The sequence below is a fragment of the Paramormyrops kingsleyae genome, chromosome 3, assembly GCF_048594095.1.
Source record: "Paramormyrops kingsleyae isolate MSU_618 chromosome 3, PKINGS_0.4, whole genome shotgun sequence".
Taxonomy (NCBI): Eukaryota; Metazoa; Chordata; class Actinopteri; order Osteoglossiformes; family Mormyridae; genus Paramormyrops; species Paramormyrops kingsleyae.
Window position 1 is genome coordinate 30,162,907 of NC_132799.1, and position 20,792 is coordinate 30,183,698.

The following is a 20,792-nucleotide window of genomic DNA, read 5'->3' on the forward strand; positions in this document are numbered from 1 at the left end:
CTTGCTCTCCAGGGTAGGAGGAAGCGACAGACAGAGAGGAGAGGCAAGGAATGGAGTAATCTCCATTCTAGAAACAAAAGCACGCGGAGTGTTGTGTTAGGGAACAAAAGAAAACTGAGCGGGGGCACGATGTTTAGAAATGAGAGCTATTAATTTGTGTGCCACTGATACCGGGCTACATACAACAGGACACTGTGCTTGGGTCTGGTGTCAGAAAGCTAAAGTCCAGTGGAGTCCTAGAGACAAGCCGTTGTTGTACCTTAGTCTATTAATTGCTTTTGCTGTTGTCACCGTTCAGTGGCTCAATAAATGATTTTATCAAAAAGCTATGCAGAGTTCCACGTTTTTATTTATTAACCTGGTGGAAAATTTTCACTGATGCCGCCCAAGTATGTTGAAAGGTATTAACACAACCACATACCTAGAGAACTTAGCTAGCAGCATGCCAGTCATAAGAATGTTTTCTTAACTACTTTTATTTTTTAACAATAGCCAATTATTTACCTTTTTTATGCAATATTTTGCCAGCGAAATTTCTACATTTTTAACCACAGTAGTGTACATATTTTTATACTAACAGTATCCTATTTCTGATTCTGATTCTACCTCTCAAAGCATTCTCTGTCTTGTTATTTTACTCTCATTTTATTGGCACAAGGCGTACACGTTTTGTCACAAGGATGAATGCATAGGCTTTGCACCGGAATGTATAATGAACGTGCAAAGGGTTAAAAGTCAGGGAGGAGTCTGCTTCAGTCATACCGCTGTCTCACCAAGCATCCGGTATGCAATCAGGATGCAAATGGCCTCGTCGTAGGACAGAATGAGGATCCACAGTCCGCGGGGATCCACTATTCCACTGCAACTAAAATGTTAATCTCAGCCTGTTTTGCCAGCTTGGCTGAGACATGCTACGGCAATTTTCATTAGTATTCCCCTCAAATTATAGGCTCAGGTGGAATGTAGTGTTGCTTACTGGGGGCTGCTGTATTCTTCCATGTCGGGTTTCAGTATGACAGGGATTTTCACCATTGAGTTATACATCTGCTGCTACCTGCAAGTTTATCTTAAAAAAAAAAGAAGCTCAAAGTGAAATTGTTCCTACTTTAACTGTAATTACTTTCATATTGAGCTTCAGGAAGCTCTCAGTCAGTATCCAACTAGTCCAAGATCAGCTCTGTTCCAATTAATGGGTAGGTGCTGTTAATTTGCATGACTGCATCCCAAACACCATCTAGTCCCTTAAGAGAGGTGACGGCATAATAATTTGCCCTTTCCCCTGGAAAATAACCATTCTCAAAAAAGCCTCTTGTGCATTTCATGTTTGAATATACAAAAGATTTTGAATCTATGAGATTTTATTGAAATTGTGTTGTAGTTATGCAAAAAGGTAATGATTCACTATCTTCAGTTACATCTCCTCCGGGTTTATTTTGCAGTACAGATGACAAGCAGGTTTTGAATTGCTGCTTAGAAAGACAATGAAGTGAATGAGAAGAATTTTCTCAGGTTTCGAAATGGATTTTCATGTCACCCTGACTGGCTTGACTAGTTTTCTGAGTCTCGCATGTGGCTCTGGAGCCATGCTGCTGCAGCGCCCTCTTCATCATTGCTCTTCATACAGTTCGTCGTGGAGCAGGGAAGCCTGCTTAGTTTGACTGTTTCAGGCCTGGTTTGGGCTGGCTTACTAGTCAGAGCAGTTGACTGGGTAGCTCCACCCCCCGCATCCCCAGGCAGACGACACTGTGGATGAATCACGTACCGTCTATGTTTGTACACACCATATAATCAGTTTACTGCCAACCCAACATCCGCTCATTGACACAAGCAGCAGTGGATCCTTAATGACTGCCTCAGCAGCCTGTTAGGCTACATTGTCTGAGCCTGGCAAATAGATTACAGTCATCGCCTAATAAGCACTACATTTTCATGTTAATAGTTAATGATATCCTTTACTTCTCCATCTTTCATTTCTATCCAAATATCCCACTGATCCATGACCAGTTTAAAACAAATTTACTGGAACTATAATTGAGGACAATGCACGAAATACCATAGGTGCTAGTTTAGTGCCTTGAGGAACACCGCCCACTATTCCACTTGTACTGTGTTAATCCTATTTTTCTTTGTTTTTCTGCTAATTTGGCTTATTTTCCATCCTACTTTTATTTTAACATGAAATATTTATTTTTTTCTCACTAAGTCTGCCTGTCTTCCATGTGTCAGTTTTTGCATCCTGTCATCGTCCCTTGCAGTGGAAAGCAATTCGGATTCCTTCGTTTTGCCATAAATATTAGTGCTCTAATGATACTGCAGTGCGAGAAGCTCCAGCAGCACGTGGGTCTCCTGACAGGTTTTTTTTTAGTTGCTGCAGTTTCACCGCTCATCATCTGACAAGGGTTTGCTCTCCTTATAAAATCCTGTTTATCATCAGGTTTTGTAAATTACTGCTTTTTAAATAAAAATGATCAATTTGCAAGTACAGCCCCAAGTTATACGGCCAAACTCTGTCCATGAAGAGAACTGGATATTTTTTTATGTGTGCTTTCTTAAGGTACAGTAATTGCTATGATGAACTACCTCTTCCTTCGGTTTAAATGTCAGTACACAGAAAGCATACAATTTAAGAGCATTTGGTAAAAAAGGACATGGAAGACATTGCTCATTTATCTTTCTCCAGAAGAGAAAGCAGTCCTGACACCGCAGTGTGAGAAAATCATTATATATTTGGCTGACTGATGGCCGAGAAAAACAGATTAAAGTTTAACGTGCCACATAATGCCCATGGTTTTAGCCTTGTGTTCTGGCCAATTAACCATGATGGACTGCAGTACACCAGCCATAAAGCTGGACTTTATGCAGGGAATGTGGGCAAAAGGATTTCTAATAATATATATGTTAAATAAGACACAGTGATGTATATAAGTATGTATACAAAGCCAGCTTGTGAGCAATACCTTAGTATTCCATTAGAGACCAAACGGAATTGCGTCACGCATCCACGGCTAAGCTACCAATGCAGCCCTGCCGTTGATGTTGATGCACAGGACGAGACCACATTTTTATGTCACCTGAGGCATTTCCAGATTTCAACCCCCCCCCCAAACTCCACCTCCCGGGGACCTAACCTGCATGTTCGGCTTGCCATTTTACCATAACGGAGTCATGTGCCGGGCAGCCGGCTGTGTGAGTCTGCGCCACATCTGTGCGGAATTTTAATTTGGAGAGCGGGGCCCTCCATGTACCCGACCCGCTCTGTGTGCAGGGAACACGGCTTTCTTCGCCCAGTAAACATGGTTCCCTGTGCCTGAGGTGAACATGGCTTCCTTGGTGTGGCAACCAGGGAAGCCTAATGTTAATGTGCTGCGTGTCTCCAATCTGTATGCATTTGTGTGTGAGGGCAACCATAAGAGAGCAACTGCATATGTTTGAGTGTGTCTGTGTGGCTAGCTTATTAGGTACACCTGCTTGCTTACCCAAACAGCCTGCTCCTCCAGACAGCCAATCATGTGGCTAAATACACACAGCAGAGGTCCACTTCCTGTTTGGATAATCATTAGAATGCAAAGATGTGTGATCTAAGAGATCTTGAATGTGGTTTGATAGTTGGTGCCAGACATGGTTCAGGGCATCTCAGAAACAGCCTCCCTTCTGAGATTTCCACACATTACAGTGTCTCGAGTTCACAGAGGATGATTCGGTGAACAAAAACAAACGACCAGTCCATCTCATTTTGGTCACCAAAAACACCTTGTTAAAGAGGGCAAAGGAGAATGGTCAGGCTCATTAAAACTATCAGGAAAGCCACTAGTGCAAACAGCTCAGTAAAACAGTGGTGTACAAAGGCATCTCGGAATGATTCTGGAGACAAATGGGGTCCTGCCTTGCACTAGCTAGGTGTACCTAATAAAGTGGTCCACCTAGCTAGTACATTGTACATGCACGTGGGTGTGTGCCTGTATGCAGATGAGTGGGTGAACTGCACCCAGGATTCTGGTACCTCTGAACCTCTTGTGGGCGAACGGAGGTGGGTCTTTGTCTTTCTTTCATCAGAAATAAAATCTGAAGCATTCTTCAAAAGTGACTAAGATCGCGTGGGCGTAGAAACCTGATTTACTTACATATCTCTTTGCAGAATACATTTCCTGTGCAAATAAAACTGTGGGCCTTCACTGATTTAATAAAACAATACTGGAATATTATTGGAAGAAAATGAAGGGCAGCATTCAGTGATTGCTTGAAAATGCTTATGCATTTCAAAGGCATGACGAAAGACATGACGTAGAGGACTGTGGTCAAGGGCTGTGTTCTTCATGACAAGTCGCTTTAGACCAGCCGTCTTTAATGACTTTTTTTTACTGTTAAAATTATGACAGCTGATGAGCTGATTAAACTGTCCATTCTTATGCAGGTTTGAGTAATTCAAGAAGTGAAAATTCTGAAGATCTGATCAATGGCTTTCTGTTAAATTTTAATGTGTCTTTTGCATCTAAAGCTCATTCAATTCTAGATGAATAATTGAGGCCAGTAAACCGAAGCCTTGGACTCTGTGACGTTTTCCATGCTGCCGTATAATGAGAGCAGTAATGAGCTTCAGTTTTATTGGCCTGTCCAATCAAAGATCTTTAAATGGTTATCCCATTTTGGGGGGGGAGTTCAAGACAGGTTGGCATTATCTATCTTTCAACTGCTTATCCTGTTCAGGGTTATGAAGGGGCTGGGAACCTCTCCAAAGCAACACAGGGCACAAGGTGGGAAAACACCCTGGTGTTGATGTCAGTACATGCAGTAATGTATATGCTATTCTTAACATCACCCAAGGCACTTACACAGGGGTCTCTCTGACACGTGCAAAGCACAGTAATGACAGGGAATGAGTGCTTGACTGTGCACAAAGCCACTGTGTTCCCTGGAGTCCGCTCGCACACGTGCGGTGCCAAAAGGGTGCTCGAGGCTGCCATGGCAACACATGACACCGTCCATTAGAATGCCTGCATTCTCGGGTGTTCTCCCAGAACGCAGGTGGTGAGGTGGACACCAGTGGGGTTAGCGTCTGTACAAGAGTGTCACATGGCTGTCTGCTGCTCTAGAGGTGATGTCAGACGAGGTACTGATATTTGCCTTTGTTTCCAGAGCAACAGGAAGAAAGAGGGAGAGAAATAGCAGGGCTGTAGCACAGTGGGCATGTAGACCTTCCTGATTCCTGGTACTAGTGGTACCAGGTGGTTCCAAACCCATCCACTAAGTGTGGCAGCACATGAGCGGTGAGCATGACTCCATGGCAGTCGTTGCCACGCCGTACTTTCAAATCACAAATTATACCATCGCACTCTGGAGCACAGTGAATAACACTGAGGTAAATCTGTCTGTTCTGTCACAAAAGACAGAAATGTGTTGCTTGTAAAAACGAGAGGAACGACCAAGGGTAATTTGGACTGACCCTGCAAGCTGAGAGAGACTCCGCAAGGCTACAAGACTGCCCGTACAAGCAGGACGGACTTCTGAGCGCGCAGCCTTTAAAAGTCACTTATTGTTATGGGAGGCTGGGGAAGCAGCAGGCTCTGTGTAACACAGAGAACGCGAGGTGGGACATCACCGCGAAAGGCACAAGTCGCAGTTTCCCAGCTGGAGCGCTGTGCATGTGAGAAAAAGCGTGCGTGTGTGTGTGTGTGTGTGTGTGTGAAGGTGATTGAGAAAGAGTCATAAATACACAAAGGAAGACTAAGGAGCCATTGTTCAATGAGTCACAGCTATACCAACAGCATAGATGGATGCACCCAGCCAGTCCATGTCCAGGTACATCCCTTGCCTCGGGTGCGAGCAGAGAGGTCATGTATTCCACATACCGATTTAGGGGAAAGAACAAGCATCTCCATTTCAGAACCGCATTCAGGTTGACGGGCTGCTGGTTCACGACGAGAAGGTGTCACTAATTAAAGTTCCGGTGTATAGTGCCATGTGCACTCCAGCTAGTGGCATGGTAACAATGATTTGGAAAGCCCTCAGCTGCTAGGCCACCGGGCCCCAGGAAAAGTGAGACGCCCCGTTTCCGTTTTCTTCCAGTGCTCTCCTTGTGCACCCAATTACAGCCTGAACTCTGGAGGAGGTGCACCAGCCTGGTCTGAGGGACCGCTCAAAGTGTGACAGAGCGCTGGAAGAGGGAGAACCGGCTGTGCCGTGCGGCAGACAGGTCTCTCCGGGGGAATCTTCCACTGAGAAAACCCCACCCCCCCCCCCCGCCTCCCGGCGAGCACCACTAATGACTCCAGTAACTGAATGTTATACGCATGGGTTTACATTGTTAAGCAAGATACCATGACCTGTCACCTGGATTTTAAATACACGTGAAAGGTGAAAAGGTAATGACGTTAGTTTGTATGTTGTTGGATATCTCCAGGTCAAATTGCACAGGCACGACTGATGCTTTTAAAAGCTTTTTTGTTTCTGGGGACACGTTTGCCAAGAGTCACTATTCTTAATTTTGATTCCCTACCAATAAATACACAAGTCACTAAACGGTCAGTCAACACGACGTCTTACATTATTAACTGCTAGCAGATCAAAGGCAGCAGCTGCATCAGGAGACCAGAAACAAATAATCTGATAGGTGATACATTTGCAGTATGTACTACCGCCGAGCGAGTGAATTAAGCTAGGCACAAAAATAGACGGTGGCTCCGAGAAGGCAGGCCCACGGTGCGAAATCAACCCCCTATTTAGGACGCGAGGCGCGAATGCCGGCGACTAGCTCAGGGTCGCTGGCAGCGGGGGGGGGGGGGGGGGGGGGGCGCTGGGTGCCGTATGGGTTTGGGATGATAATCCTTTTCTCACGGCCGCTGATTAAAACCAGTGTGAAGAAAGTCCTGCTGTTCTGGGCTGCTGTTGACTGTGATGTTTTCCGGGGGGGTTGTTCTGTGTACACATGTATATTTTAGCAGGCCTGTTTAAGGCACGCTTTCAACAGCCTCTCCTTTCCCTCCACTCCACCCCCTAGTCCCCCCCCCCCCCACCCCAAACGGAGAACAACCTGATATACGGCGCCTTTAAATGTTTGCTGAAGCCGTATGGACATCCTTATAAAATATATAAGTGGAAAGTGGGAGAATTAGTTACCTGCCACAGGTACGCACCGGGGGGGAACTCGATCCCCCAGGTATAGAAATAATCCGTCGCACCCGCGACCAGGCAGGTATCAGGCTGCACGCGAGGACCCTCCGACCCAACAAGCTGCACGGGTTTGCCCTTTTCCATCTGGGCCATTGCGCCTCAAAGAGAGGTGAGGTGGCTCACTATCCAAATAATTACCACGGCAAAGCAGGTTACCGGCTGAGAGGAATCCCTGGTACCCCGGGGTCCTGGTTTAGGTGAACCGCTCCCTGGCACAGTGATACAGCAGGGTCTGTTCCTCAGCCCTTAGGAGAGCCACTAATAAATCCACCGCACTCCTACTGTGTTGCCCTTTTTAACATTTTTCACCTGTATTTCTGCATTTTATGCAGCTAGTTTCAAAAGTATTTTGAGACCTTCCAAATTCTGCAGAATACATGAGGGGCTCTTATTTTTCAAGCAGCAGAGGTCTGATAGATCACACATTTCCCTGTGCTTTAAAACAATAAATGATTCATGGCCAAAAATCAATCAGAATTTCAAGCTTGCTCTTTATTAATGGAAAAAAAACTGTTTTTACTTTACATATAAAATTACTTCTGGCTCAATTAGATTAATTGATGAGATACTTTAAATATATTTGCCAGCAGCCCCTTTAGTCCTCTCCAAAGACAGGGAAGCCCCTTTGCATCATCTCCAGATATATGGCACATTAGTGGTTAATAACTCGTGTGTTTCTACAACTGGGTTCTGATGCAGACATTTTCCATAAAATTTTTAAATACATTTACTTTAATACCAACTGCCAAAACAAAGAGTTTATCACTGGTAAATCCAAGAGCAGCAGGGAGCCTCATCCATTACAAAAAGCATGTCACATTTGTGGTAATTTAATCAACTGTTTTGTCCTTTTGTCATTTTCATCCTTTTGTCATTTTTCAGGAGGCTTCTGGGTCTCAGATCCTTTCTGTTCTGTCCTGCTGAACATCCTCTATCTTCAGAGAGCACTTTGTGCAGAAAGGTTGTGAAATATTTCAGCTGTCTTTCTCACCCATATCCCGCAGCTCCAAACAAGACTGGAAATGAAATGCAGGGAGCCACACAAAATGTAGATTATCATTCATCTGATGTCCACAGGACTCCCGCAAGAAGGGGACCTAATGGATCTCCAGGAATAACGGCAGTCGTTTTTAACCGCGCTGCTATAGTGCCAGCCTTTTGAAACATGTAGTCAGGTTGCCCCCCTAAATGCCCTCTGACTGCTGGGGCAACACAAATCACACAGAGGCAATTTCTGAGAAGTCACCAGGGATTCCATCTCTCTTGGTTTCCAGCCCATTTTGTCACCAGACATTTTGTCACAAGCCTTGAGACAAAAATCCAAAGTGTTACAGAACAGACGGTATTTTTGTCTTTTATATGTAAGGTCAGATTATCTATCATGGCTTTTGTTGACTTGAAAGTCCTGCCATTCATGGTCGGTTGTATCACGACAGATGTACAAACACCAGAATTCATCTTAAAAAAGGAATTTGGTTCTTGACACAGGTAAATGAACGAGCAATGCCTATGAATAAATACGACCTGTTCCTACCGAAAAACTAGAGCCTTCAGTAGAACAAAAACATCTCTGAGAAAATCGTCTTTGACATATCGTCGCCGTGCCAAGTCGTTTTCTCAGCATGCTCACTGAGGAGGCTGCCTTCCCAGGGATCATGTCTGGTGTGCGTTGTGTGATAACGAGGGTGGACAACTTCTCAGACTTTTACATAGGTGGTGAGTAGGCTGAGCAAAAGTGCCTTACCTATGAGGCAGAAAGCGGGGGTTGATTCAGTCCCAGTGATTTCTTCATCCGCCATCCTAACCCCCACCCAAAAAAAGGAAATAATCATGAATTCATTTTAATTTCACCCCTGGAGCGAAACCGTAGAAGAGATAGACCTCCATATTCAAATGATCTAATTTGCATCCCTGTACTGCATGTGATACGTAAACTCTGACATCAAGGAGTGCAAAGCTAGTGCATGTTCAACCAATTCTGTAGCCACTGCACAGCACAAATGGCGGGTTCCAGTGCTGGGGGCCCCGGATATAGCTGGTGGCGATCCAGCACTAACACAATTGCCCATACATCAAAGGCCACCACCATCAGAATGATACACTTTGCTAACAGGTGCTGTTTTATAGTTTGCTGGTCAGTGCTTGGCTAAAATGTGCACAGACTGTATGTTCACATGTAACCTAATGGCAAGACTGATCAGGATAATCTCATTTGTGATGTAAATGGAAACAGTGGCTTGTAATTATCCCACCACGCTGATCCAGGTGAATGTTCATCACCAACAAAGAATGTGTTGGTTGTTTCATTTGCCTTGAATCTGTCAATGTTTTAGTTTGTTCTTTGTTCTTTTTAATTTGTTTTGTTCAGAAACCCATTTCTAAGTCACTGCTGCTGTCAAATTAACAATACGAGAAACGAATGAAAGGAAGCAAAGGGAAACAGCAGCTATATATCGAAGGCCCTCTCCGCAATAACAAATTTCATCACAATCCACATTCTGTGCCTCGTGATGTATATTTAAACATCACCTTGAGACATTAGCACAGCAAATGTATGGATGTCCTTTCAGCATGGACATGCTTAAATGGCTAACTTACTGGAAAAGAAGTTCCCCCAACCGCTGAAATGACATGCAATAAATAGTGGAAACTTTTTATTGATGTGGACAGGGAGGGTCCATTTGACAGTAGCCACTTGCTTTCAGTAGAGAAATTCAGTGTCACGTAATTTTGTGGTACAATTAAGCGGCTGGCATGGACACCCATTTTTAAAGCGCTGTATAAAAGCTAGACAGAGTCCCCTACCCCACCACTACAGAATACATACATCAGAACATAATGGTTATGCGGTCGCCATCATTAAATATTTTTCAGGAAACTGTAGTAATACACTATGCCTGTCAATACCATAAAAGATGGCTGAAAGACTGGGACAGGGAAAAGTCAGTTGACAGTACCATTCATTCTCTTGTGTCTGAACACCAGCTATATCAAATGGACTTTCTTTGTCTCTTGGTTCCAGATCACATGGTCTACCCAGTTTCAGCCCTTATCAAGCCTGTTGTCTCTTCCTTCGGTATGCCTTTTCCGGAAGCCAGGATGGCTCCTTCTCTCCAGTCCTCTCCTCCTCTTTTTATTTAACTCATACCCTAATAAAGTCCCCATTCCCTCTTCCGGTCCCCTTCTCTCCGTTCACTGTCTCTCAGTTCCGTTTTGGTTGCCACCTTGTCTGCTGCCTCCGCTAAACATTCCCTGCTGCCTGTGCTCAGGTTCCCGAAAAAGCAGGTGGGATCATTTTTACCCCGGGCCCACGTTACGTAAGGGGCCTGTTAAATATTTCACACAGAGCAGGCGCAGAGGCTGCGTGGCTGCACAGCCCCACACTAATGCATGTTTGGATAACGCCCCCGACGCAAAGCTCCACAAGCCTTTTCTTGTTTTTTTTTTTTTTTTGCGCACATGCCACCCGCAGCCAAGTTCAACAACAGATGGCAGTATGCATCAGTGAGGCTGGCCGCTCTTTCATCGACAACTGGATCTAGTCATTGCCTTCCACATCTCCAGAGTACCAACCCCCTGACCTCCAGCCCTGGTGACAAGGGTCCACGTCAGCTGAGGCTCTTCCAGGCAGCTGCCAAGATTATAGGTCGAGTGACTAAACTACTGCCCCGGCCAGTGAGTCCTTTTGTCCTGACAGTTAATGCCAAAGAGCGTTTTTTAATTCTTCCTAGATAATCAGTGTAAATCAGCTTTTTCCTCCATATTTTTATTATTATTAGGTGGCTTTGAGTCCATATCGACTCCTGGCGCCTATTCAGATGGCATTTCTCCAGAATGTTCTCAGGCTTCCCAATGGCATACCTACTTCAAAACAAATGGACAGGCTGGACTGTCCAGCCAAATTTCATTATTCCATAATTAGACATTCTTGCAATTCCATCTGGCACCAGGTAGTGCTGTACCAAAGGCCATAAAAGGGACAGGTGCAGGGTGGACGCGACGTGCATCCTCATGCTAAAGTTTAGTGCAAATCTTAATAGTGCTTAGGCCCCACAATCTGTCATATGACAAATTATTCTGACCCTCGATCTTATATCCTCATCCCCAGCAAACGGATATTAAGAGCAGAGACAGCCAAGGCATTAGCATGAAATGGCAACAGAGATGGTCTGTTGCCTCCGATAATAATTCCTCAGCTAAAATTTTCTTTCCTTGTTGGGTGGCTAAAGCAAAGAACCGAGGCAGAGGTCCACATACTTCCTGTTCTGGACTGTACTTTTGTGGCAAGCAGTACTAACATTGCAGGTACTTGGAGACCCCAGGCAAGGTCTCAGGTGTTTCATCGTGGTTGGTTTCTGCACACTTTCTCAGAGCATTGCTGACGATCCCTCTCACCGGGCACGCCTTACAAAGCACACACGCCCAAAGTGTTTATCTTTCAAGTCACATAATATGGATGATGCCTGTTGTTGTTTAAAGCAAATAGTTGGACTCTAGTTGTGTTTTAGAGCAAAAAGATAATCCGCATATCTGTGAGAATTTCTGTGAGCACATTCAGCACAGTATTAAGCAAATGAAGATTGCCAATTCGTGTAAGTGGGCAAAGAAGACCGGAATGATTTAGGGATGCAATTAAACTTGCCTAGCAAATACAAGTCTCTCTCTGTCATAATCGTTTTAATCTGAAATTCAAATACCGGGGGTGATTAAGCCCTGGGAATATAAATTGTCAGCAGTGAGCTTAATGAACTAATATCCATCTGGCTAACTGTCTCCAAGATACCAATCAGACAAATGGAGTGTCCACCTATTGTCATCACAGAACACCGCTGTCATCACAGAACACTGTTGTTACCACAGAACACTTGAAGTTGGATTGGCTGGTATAGGGGAAGCTAATAAATCGGCATTAACAAGTCTTAAACCATTAAAGTGTTGACAGAGGGTGGTGGACAGGCATAAATATTGGGAAAAGGCTATTTTGGTATGTTTGAGCTAAGAGGAAATGAAATAGAAACAAATGGAAGACAGTCTGACTGCCTACAAACAGGTTGAATTGGAGAGTGCTCTCTCTTTACAGTAAGTCTGTTCAGGTTGCTTTTCCAGGAATGACTTCGTTGATGTCTAGGGATCCATAGCTGCAGGGGGGGTTGTAAAACCCTGCCCTAATCAGTTGGATCAGTTTAATTAGCTTCTTCTCCACCTACGGCCTTGACAAACTTGCGATCACATCTCCCACAGCCATGATAACGACAGGGACATGAATGAACGCATTACCCCTTAAGGTATTTATCAGGAAAAACATATCAAGAACAAGGTTGGTTCTTCTGGTTATTACTTAACAAAAGTTCGAATATAGCTAAGTTATATAGCTGTAGGATGGCAAACGATGTGAGCAGGGTGAAGGAAGGAACAGGATGAAAGATTTCAGTGGGATTCCAGGAGGCTGGGAGGAGGGTTCTTATGATGCTGGGGAAGATGCGGAGTCTGTACCCTTGGCTGGGACATCCAGATTCCTAACGGTACCATCCTGTGCACTACTTACCTTTTTAGCCACTTAATCTGGTCCTCAAAATCCACCTCCCGCCCCCACCCAGAGAAAAAAACAAGATGAGGCCATAGACGCTTTGGTTTTATGTTGAGCTCCTACCCCCCCCAGGGTTCCATTAGTCTTGTGACCTTCAAGGCTATGTGTGTGGTGGGGAGGGGTTACTGTCCTAACCTGATGGCCAGTGACTCATGTTTGCACATTAGAATCAAGGCCTCGTGCTCAAGGTCGCCCCGCCAGTCACTCTCGCAGAAACGCTTCATAATGCTGAGGTCCTCTGGTAACACGCCCAGGCTGCTTTGTTAAGTTCCTTAGCAGAGCAGCAGAAAATCGTTAAAATTGCACCACTGAGCTTTCATTTTCCACTTTACCTGCCTGTTTTCTTGCCAAAAAAAGGAATATGATACTTGTTTGCTGGCCATGCACTTATCAACCGAGGCCCAATCGTTTGCCATCTCTCTCCGCAGCAATCGGGGTGCAGATGACGCTGGACATGTTGGAGAAGAAGTTCTGGGCGACAACCAGACAGGTACACCAGGACTGAGAAGCGGGAGTTAACTGGTTGAGAGATTACATCTCTGACATCCACATTTTTTGCTCTCCTAATGGGCATAGAAGATGTAAATGAAACAAAACATGTCACTCACATTGTCCAGTTGGACACACACAATTCACTTTTCGTCCCTAGCCAACCTGTGCACAGAGGACAGCTTGCTCTTCTGTGGCATCATGACATTGATGACTGTCACCAAAGATATAATCTTTTAAATTGAATCCTTATCAGCACTCTGCCCTTAAGGTCAAAGTAGCACAGGAATATTTAATCAATATGTTAATTAAAACTGATGTATGCCTTGACCAGCAGCAAAATCAAAGGAGTATAACAGTATAACAGTAGAAAGAAACTGGGCTGTCCAAGTCAAATAAGTGTTGGTCTTATGAGGCTTCCTACATGAAAAAAGTTTGATAGGCAGCAATGTGATGGCCTCTAGCATGAACACTGGCGCTGATTTAAAGCTACACTTTTCCATTCCGTTTTGGCATCATTATGACCTGCCTATGTAGTGTCTGCTGAAAACTGAAAAGTGATCACTTTTCGAAAGGGGAAAAAAAAATTAATAAAATAATCCGATCCTTTAGGACACAACGTCAGCGCAAATTAGAAAAAAGTGTGAAGTGCAAAGATGAGGAATGAGGCAAGCAAGCCTTCCGTCTGTATTACCTTAATGTGATGCGTGTGAGCCAAAGCAGGCTCAGATAAGGCGGATATTTCTGGAGTATCCTGCAGGAACATTAGTTGTATGACTAATGTTTCCACTGCTTATTTTACCCCTGTGTACACAAGAAATGTGTCCAAGGTCACACGTTATTTTGTTTAACATGTATTCAGCAGCAGTGTCAGCGACCCGTGAAGATCCACATCGCGCTCAGCGTCGATCTTGGATGCCGATTATGTTCTCAGTGAGATGTGCGTCTGTGGGAGAAACGATGTCTAGTCTGTTGGCTGCTCGTCTTGCACAGCAGGCCTGAAATGGACGCACACAGTAGGCCTGAAATGGACGCTAGGTACACAGTAGGCCTGAAATGGACGCACACAGTAGGCCTGAAATGGACGCTCAAAGACGGTCCAGGAGTGTGTCGCAGGAATTGAGCTGTTTGTTTGCATTTCCTAACATAGTGAGAATTCCTTTCGGAGGAATGTCGAATTCCGAGGCCATAAAGAGCTCGTCTGACCCCCATTCAGATGTTGCTCCACTGATTCTGAGTGTGTATAAATGTTCAGCACATTTTGAGAGCCTTAATGGAAAATCAGAGTATAAAGATTTTATTAAATTAATTTATATTCCACATGTGTAATTATTATTAAATATTCATCGTTAAAATATTCAAGCTTCCAACAATTTGAGAATATGCTAGCGTATTAAGCAAATTCCACATAGTGTAAGGGATAAGCTGACATGGTGTACATTTTATGTAATCATCTTACTACTTTGAAATCTGCCATCTTTTATGATTTTCGTTACTATAAGTACAGGGAGTATAATTCCTTCCCATTTTTAGCTCAAACTTTGCAATAGAAGCACATTTCGTGAAGGACATTTTTTCCTCTTGCACAAACAGTTTTTGGTTTGTTTAAAAAATTAAGACTAACAGGAAATCAGGCAAAGCCCCGCTACCTCTGAATCGGAGAGACACCCCCAGCCCGTCTTTTAATGACTAAGGGAGATTTAAGGCACGTCACTTAACCTTTGAGGCCTTTAGCTTGTTCCGTGCCAAACTCTATCAATAAATCTTGCCAGTATTCAGACCCTGCTTACAGACTGCAGTCCGGATTTTCTTGGATCACACTTTGTACCCGTTGTTTTAGATCTTGGTTCATTAAACTGCAATTCTGCAGTTCTGTCCCTGATCAATGTTGTTATAATTAATAACAAAACCGGGATGGGAAAATTACAGCAGATACAGTATACATATTTTAAAAGAATATTACAAATTAACAGCTAAATTGTCATTCAGTTTTAGTTCTTATACCTGGTGTAAGGATGCCTAGTACTGTAAGAAGTATAATATAGCAATGTTAATGTTAATGGCATTGCCTGGGCATTCCTACAGTAATCGCAGTTTACTCCACCTTGGTGATAAGATCTGTTTATCTAGACACACGAATGGCCTAATTAGGGTGAAAGGATTGCTATTGGAATTTGTTTGCGTGTCTCTCCTACGCCAAACAATGCTGTGACAAAATGTTCCATCTCATTGTCATGGACCTGGTAGATCGGAATTAATGTTTAATTTTAACAGGTCTTTCTCTTTGTTTTCCCCCAATCTCCCTGTCTCTCCCTCTCACTGTCTGTCTGTCCGCCCCTCTGCCACCATGTGCTCCACCTGATGCCAAACTTCAGTCCAACGAAACAGACGTAAGTCAACACTGTTTGTTGCTTTTGTCAAATAAGAGCCATGGAGTAAGTGTCTTGCTGCCTGATTCTTCCATCACAGCCCCTTGCCTGAGTCTATCAGAAAGCCGCCCCCAGCTCTACATGCTAAGCCCGGGCTCGTTTGCCATTGCACGGCCCAACATAGTCTCGCCACCATTTCAGAGTTTCTGATTGGCCGCAGGAAGTCTCTTGTTAGGAGGTCAGTCAGTCGGCCTTCAGACTGGAGTGTGGGTATAGAATTAATTGCGGCACAGCGCCACCTGTCACGCCGGAACAGAAACACCAGTATGTTCTGCAAAACAATGGGGCACAGCCGGCCACGTGAAACTGACAACAATGTGGCTGCCTGCTCACTGGGTGGGGTCGCCATTTATGGGCATGGCTGAACTGCGAGGCTCCGCCTCAACCCAGGGCCTTCCATCGTCTGCATGGCACCGCTGCCACAGGGCGCTGTGCGTCACACAGTGCGACAGCTGAGCCGGGTTCCACGAAGGTTTTACAGGGCCCTGAACATATGGGCGGCCACGGGCACCTCCTGTGCCAGCTAAAAATGGACCAGCCAGCGTAATGCACATGGTGCACATTGCATTCTCGTCTCCATGGCACAGACACGTGTGCCCATCAGGCCTCTGAATGCTGTACCACACTGCTTAAAAATGGCGGGACTGTCCAGTTAGATAGCCGGCATGTTCAAATTCAAATTCAAATTAAAATTTTACTTGTCACATGCAAGTCTTAGGGAATACATTTGAACTGGTATTTTACTGACACATGAGACAGCAGTTCAAGTGACTTACTATGCAAATATTTCAATTGATTAAAGCAATTAAGGCGCACCCCACAGAGCCATAAAACCAGCTGTAGCCCCCCCCGCCCCCCCACGATGAAGTACTTGACGCCAAACACAGCATGTTGAAACTAGGAGGTACTACAGCATCAGCGACTCTCGTACCTCTGAAGGGTGGAACTCCCTGTGTTTGAAATACCGGAGCCCGTCTGGTATTTAATATGCAAATATTCAGGAAAAACAGGTGTCGGGCGCAGCGGTGGCACAATGCGCTTATCGGAGTACCGTAGCCCATCGTCGTCATTTCAAAGCGCCAGGCTCGGGGGTGGGGGCTCTCGTGGCGAAGCGCCCCCCCCCCACCGTCGGCCTCCTGGCTCGCAGCAGAGTGGGCGTCTGCCAGCTGGGCCTCAGCGTGGGCCGTCTTATGAGGAGAGAGATTTGGTGCTGGTGTGATTAACAAATGAGGGATCGCTCCGGTGCTCCACAGGCAGTCACACGGGCAAATAGCTGTCCGGCAGGATGTCGGGCGACCCGTCAGACCATTGGAGCTGCTGGTATTTTTTTTTTCCCTCTAAAACACAGACCAGCACTGCACACCATGTATGTCAGCTCTGGTGTACTGTTGCCATGGTATTTTCTTAAAGCCAGTTGCCAAGTATCTTGTCCATTAGGAAAGAAATGATTTCTCCTCTCTCCATCCCTCTATCTTCCTCCCAGTGCAGCACGGTGGAGGGCTTGTGCCCAATCAGCTGTGACAGTCCTGTGAGTTCCTCTCCTATTGCTATAATTTATTATCTCTTAACCACTTATTCTGGCCCATGTCTGTATGGTTATTTAACTGTGGGGCTCTGGGTATCATTATTCAGTTAACACAGCTGTTATGCAATCGGGTTGGGGCTAAATATCTGTGACTATTACAAGCCTAAGCACCCTGAAAATGGCCGACATTGCACTGACAAACTTATTGGTTCCAAACACAAAAGTGATCCGTTAGTTAAAAGTCACTGTCATTTAATTACGAGCGCTAGGTCTTAAATGGTACGAGCTGTAGTTAATATCGTAGAGGGGTGTTTGTGCAACGAAGCGCTCACTGCTTAGTGAATTTAATTGGGGAGGAAGTGAAAATGCTGGCACATTTTAGGCGGCAGTTTCCATGTTTATAATGAAGAGTTATGTCTGGTGCTGCCCCGGCAAGTTCCGTCTTGCAGCAAGAGATTGTCGTCCAGGTGCCCATCAGTCACTTAGCTCCCATCCTGATCCACAGGAGCTGAGCTGCTACCTCCTGGACAGCAATGGTTTCATCCTGATCTCCAAGGAGAAGAAAGAGGTAAATCTCAAGCCGGGGCTGTGGAATTCTTTGGGATCTGGCCCAGCATCCAATCATAAATGGCTGCCATCCTGTCATTTTCCCAGTGAGCCTGCTTGTACATCCTCACCTATCCACAAAGGGTTATTAGCAGATGAATGAAAATGGCGAATCTCGCTGATCCCGAGAAGGGGGACAGGGGTGACACGGGATAGAGGAAGCACGTGGGAAATGGCACCCTAGAGAATTTACTTGTGGGTTTTAAGAAACTTGTAATAATAATACTTAATCCCCCTGCCCAAGTGCATAACTATGGGTTGAGCATTGGGGCAGGGGGGTTGAGGTCTTCACCCATTTAAGGGGATTCAGGTGGTTGAATTGACTGGTTTTAATTATTGGGGGGGTTACAGACCCCCCATAATTTACCCCCATGCCCTTGCCTTCCACCCATTCGGGGGACGTTAGAAGCGTCTAGAAAGTGTGTTAAATGTGACAAGCAGTGCTTTGGATGCGACACCGACTGGCATCTAGGTGCTTGGTGTTCTGTCTGTAATGGTAAGCTGATAGCTTTGCCTAAGCTCCTTGCACTCCATTACCCTCATGACCCAGCTGAATAACGTGGGGCCGTGAGATTCGGACCCAAGAGGAGGAAGACACAGGACAAAGCCAGGAGAGTAGACCTGAGCAATGACATGTAAACAAGAGGGAAAGTGCTTTACAGTGAGGCAGGTATTAACACTGGAATATACACACTGCAGTTCAACACTGCTGGCTTGGAGCTGTGAAATAGTACTGTGTTCAAATTTGGAGTCTATTTCCCAGGCTGCCCAAATCGGTTCCTCCCATGTTCCCTAGCACTTTCATACAGTGAAAGATATTTAAAGACTGTGCTGCCCACTGCCTGTGCTAAGGGGACCACAGTTGTTGCTTATTGAGCAACTAAACAGTTAAAATCTGAACAGGTCTGTGGTATCGTCTACCACATGGTATATTTGGACAGATATTGGTGACAGAGTGACTAGCATTATCATTGGTGGATGTCTATCATGTGTGTTAAAAAAAACTCCATGAGTCTACAGTAATCTCTGCTGCAACCAGTTCAGGCATCATTAAACACATAGAGGATTGTGGGATTGCTCGCCCTGGGATTCTGAGATAACTGTCACTTATGTGTGGGATTGTGGGTCCTGAATGGCGCTATCTGAGCTATCAGCTTGGAGAGCCCACGTTGGGTTTCAGGGGATTTGAGAAACTTGTGCTAATACTGTTCCCCAGGGCGTCAGCTAAGCCGAAGGGGGGGACGCTAAACTTAAACAGCATGCGTTTGGCCACTGCGTGCATTGTGCAAGATTACACCACATTGAGGGGCTCTGCTGTCACAAGAGAATGACAGCGACTCTCATCACTGAAATTCCATCCCCAGAGCCATGACGGATCACCCCCCTCCCCAAACTGGTCTGAAGCTACAGGGATACAATTTTGCTCAAATTAAATGATTAGGGACATACTGTACAATATTCGGCAAAGTCTTAGGCAGTGAATTTTCTGTGTAGTAAGTGTATGTTTGCTCAAAAAAACAGTTTAACATTAGAACATATGCAAATTAACAGTAACAAAAAATAAACAAGAATTCTGTGTTCTCCAAAAAGTTACTGATGTCTTATTGGATAGCTAAATGAACATCAGATAGGTTCCCAACTGTCTCCTCTGGGACACCTAAGCCATCTATTCATTAAATTTCACAACTAGCTCAATTCATTAATTTACTTAATTAGTTAAATAACTCAATGAATAATTGATTAACCACACAAGGTGTGCTAATGGTCAAGTCAAAAAATGTATGGGTGTATTGGATGGTTGCTGCAAATACTGGGGTGACTAGCAGAGGTTTTGAAATTGCTAAGCTGACACACTTTGACAGACATGATAACATAGATTTATACCAACATGAAGATCACAAATATTTTCTTTGACTGCCAAAGACTTTTGCACAGTACTGTACACGGCAGTAGGATCTGCCAGCCTAAGTCCCCTACTTGTCAATATAGGAATACAAAAGTTTGTGTGTAAACACCAGCTGTGTGCCTCGCTTGATTGAGAAATGAGGCCTTAATTCCAAACTTTTTGAGTAGAAATCATACACAGGTATGTCTTACTGTGCTTCTTATTCAGAGCTTTTGGAACACTTTTATCATAATGTAAGACAACATACACTCAAAGTATAGTTGTTTTCCAATTACATAATAGAAATGTATTTAAGTATAACCAGAATGTTATCCTGCTGCGCAGTTGGTCTACTTTGACAGATTGAGAGTTTTAGAGGTCAGTATGATTAAATGAGTAAAGTAGCAGTAGGACAAGTCACAGAAAGAGACATAAGAGGCAACATCAAGATGACAGTATGACCCGTTAAACACCTCACAGGGCTTACAGGAAAAGATGCCAAGAAAATGAGTTTGCAAGAGATAGTTCTCTAGTTTTCTAATGGATACTAGCATGGACATTAGTCATGGGGATGGGGAGGGGGTTGTAACTCCCCCAATAATCAAAACCAGCTAATACAACCCCTAGGACCCCCTTTAATGGGTGGAGACTTCAACCCCCCCCCCCCCCCCCCCAGTGCTCAACCCAAAGTTATGCCCTTGGTTATCTTTTAAGGTTGGTGTGCATGTTCCATGAGAATTCAAAGGTAACCTTTTTAAGTTGCCCAGATAAAACGTTTTTGTACGGAGAGTACAGGTGAGTCTGAAGGATGGGAGAGGAGATAAAGCTAAAGAAATAAAGTTGTAAATCAAATCCAGGTTTAAAGAGATGATGTATTTTTTATGTTCAAACATTTCAGTGTACTTGCATCACTATTCTCCTGAGTCAGAAGTAATGATGGTGGTCTCTAGGGTTGTATTGTAATGGGATATATTTGAAAGGCCGGTTCTTAGTGCCAACACAGAAGGCCAACCCAAGCCAATCCCGACAATAGATGCCTTATTGTTAGTCACAATCAATAACAGCAGGTACTTGTAGATGCGTGTGATGAATCAGCCAGCTGCA

General features: G+C 44.6%; 1 protein-coding gene and 1 long non-coding RNA gene across 6 annotated transcripts in view; one reads left to right on the forward strand and one right to left on the reverse strand.

Annotated features, from left to right (window-relative positions):
• Window positions 1-20,792, forward strand: part of cacna2d4a (calcium channel, voltage-dependent, alpha 2/delta subunit 4a) — a 77,200-nt gene that overhangs the window by 43,073 nt on the left and 13,335 nt on the right. For all 5 annotated transcript variants that reach the window (XM_072710110.1, XM_072710111.1, XM_072710114.1 and 2 more), the window contains 4 exons: window positions 13,183-13,244; window positions 15,619-15,633; window positions 17,156-17,200; window positions 17,703-17,765. In XM_072710110.1, the coding sequence (XP_072566211.1) occupies window positions 13,183-13,244; window positions 15,619-15,633; window positions 17,156-17,200; window positions 17,703-17,765 (185 nt within the window). The remainder of the gene's footprint in view (window positions 1-13,182; window positions 13,245-15,618; window positions 15,634-17,155; window positions 17,201-17,702; window positions 17,766-20,792) is intronic.
• Window positions 7,742-20,792, reverse strand: part of LOC111843106 (uncharacterized) — a 30,959-nt gene continuing 17,908 nt past the window's right edge. Inside the window, exons 2-3 of the long non-coding RNA XR_002838065.1 lie at window positions 8,912-8,967; window positions 7,742-8,183 (exon numbers count right to left, since the gene is read on the reverse strand). This is a non-coding gene — a long non-coding RNA (uncharacterized lncRNA). The remainder of the gene's footprint in view (window positions 8,184-8,911; window positions 8,968-20,792) is intronic.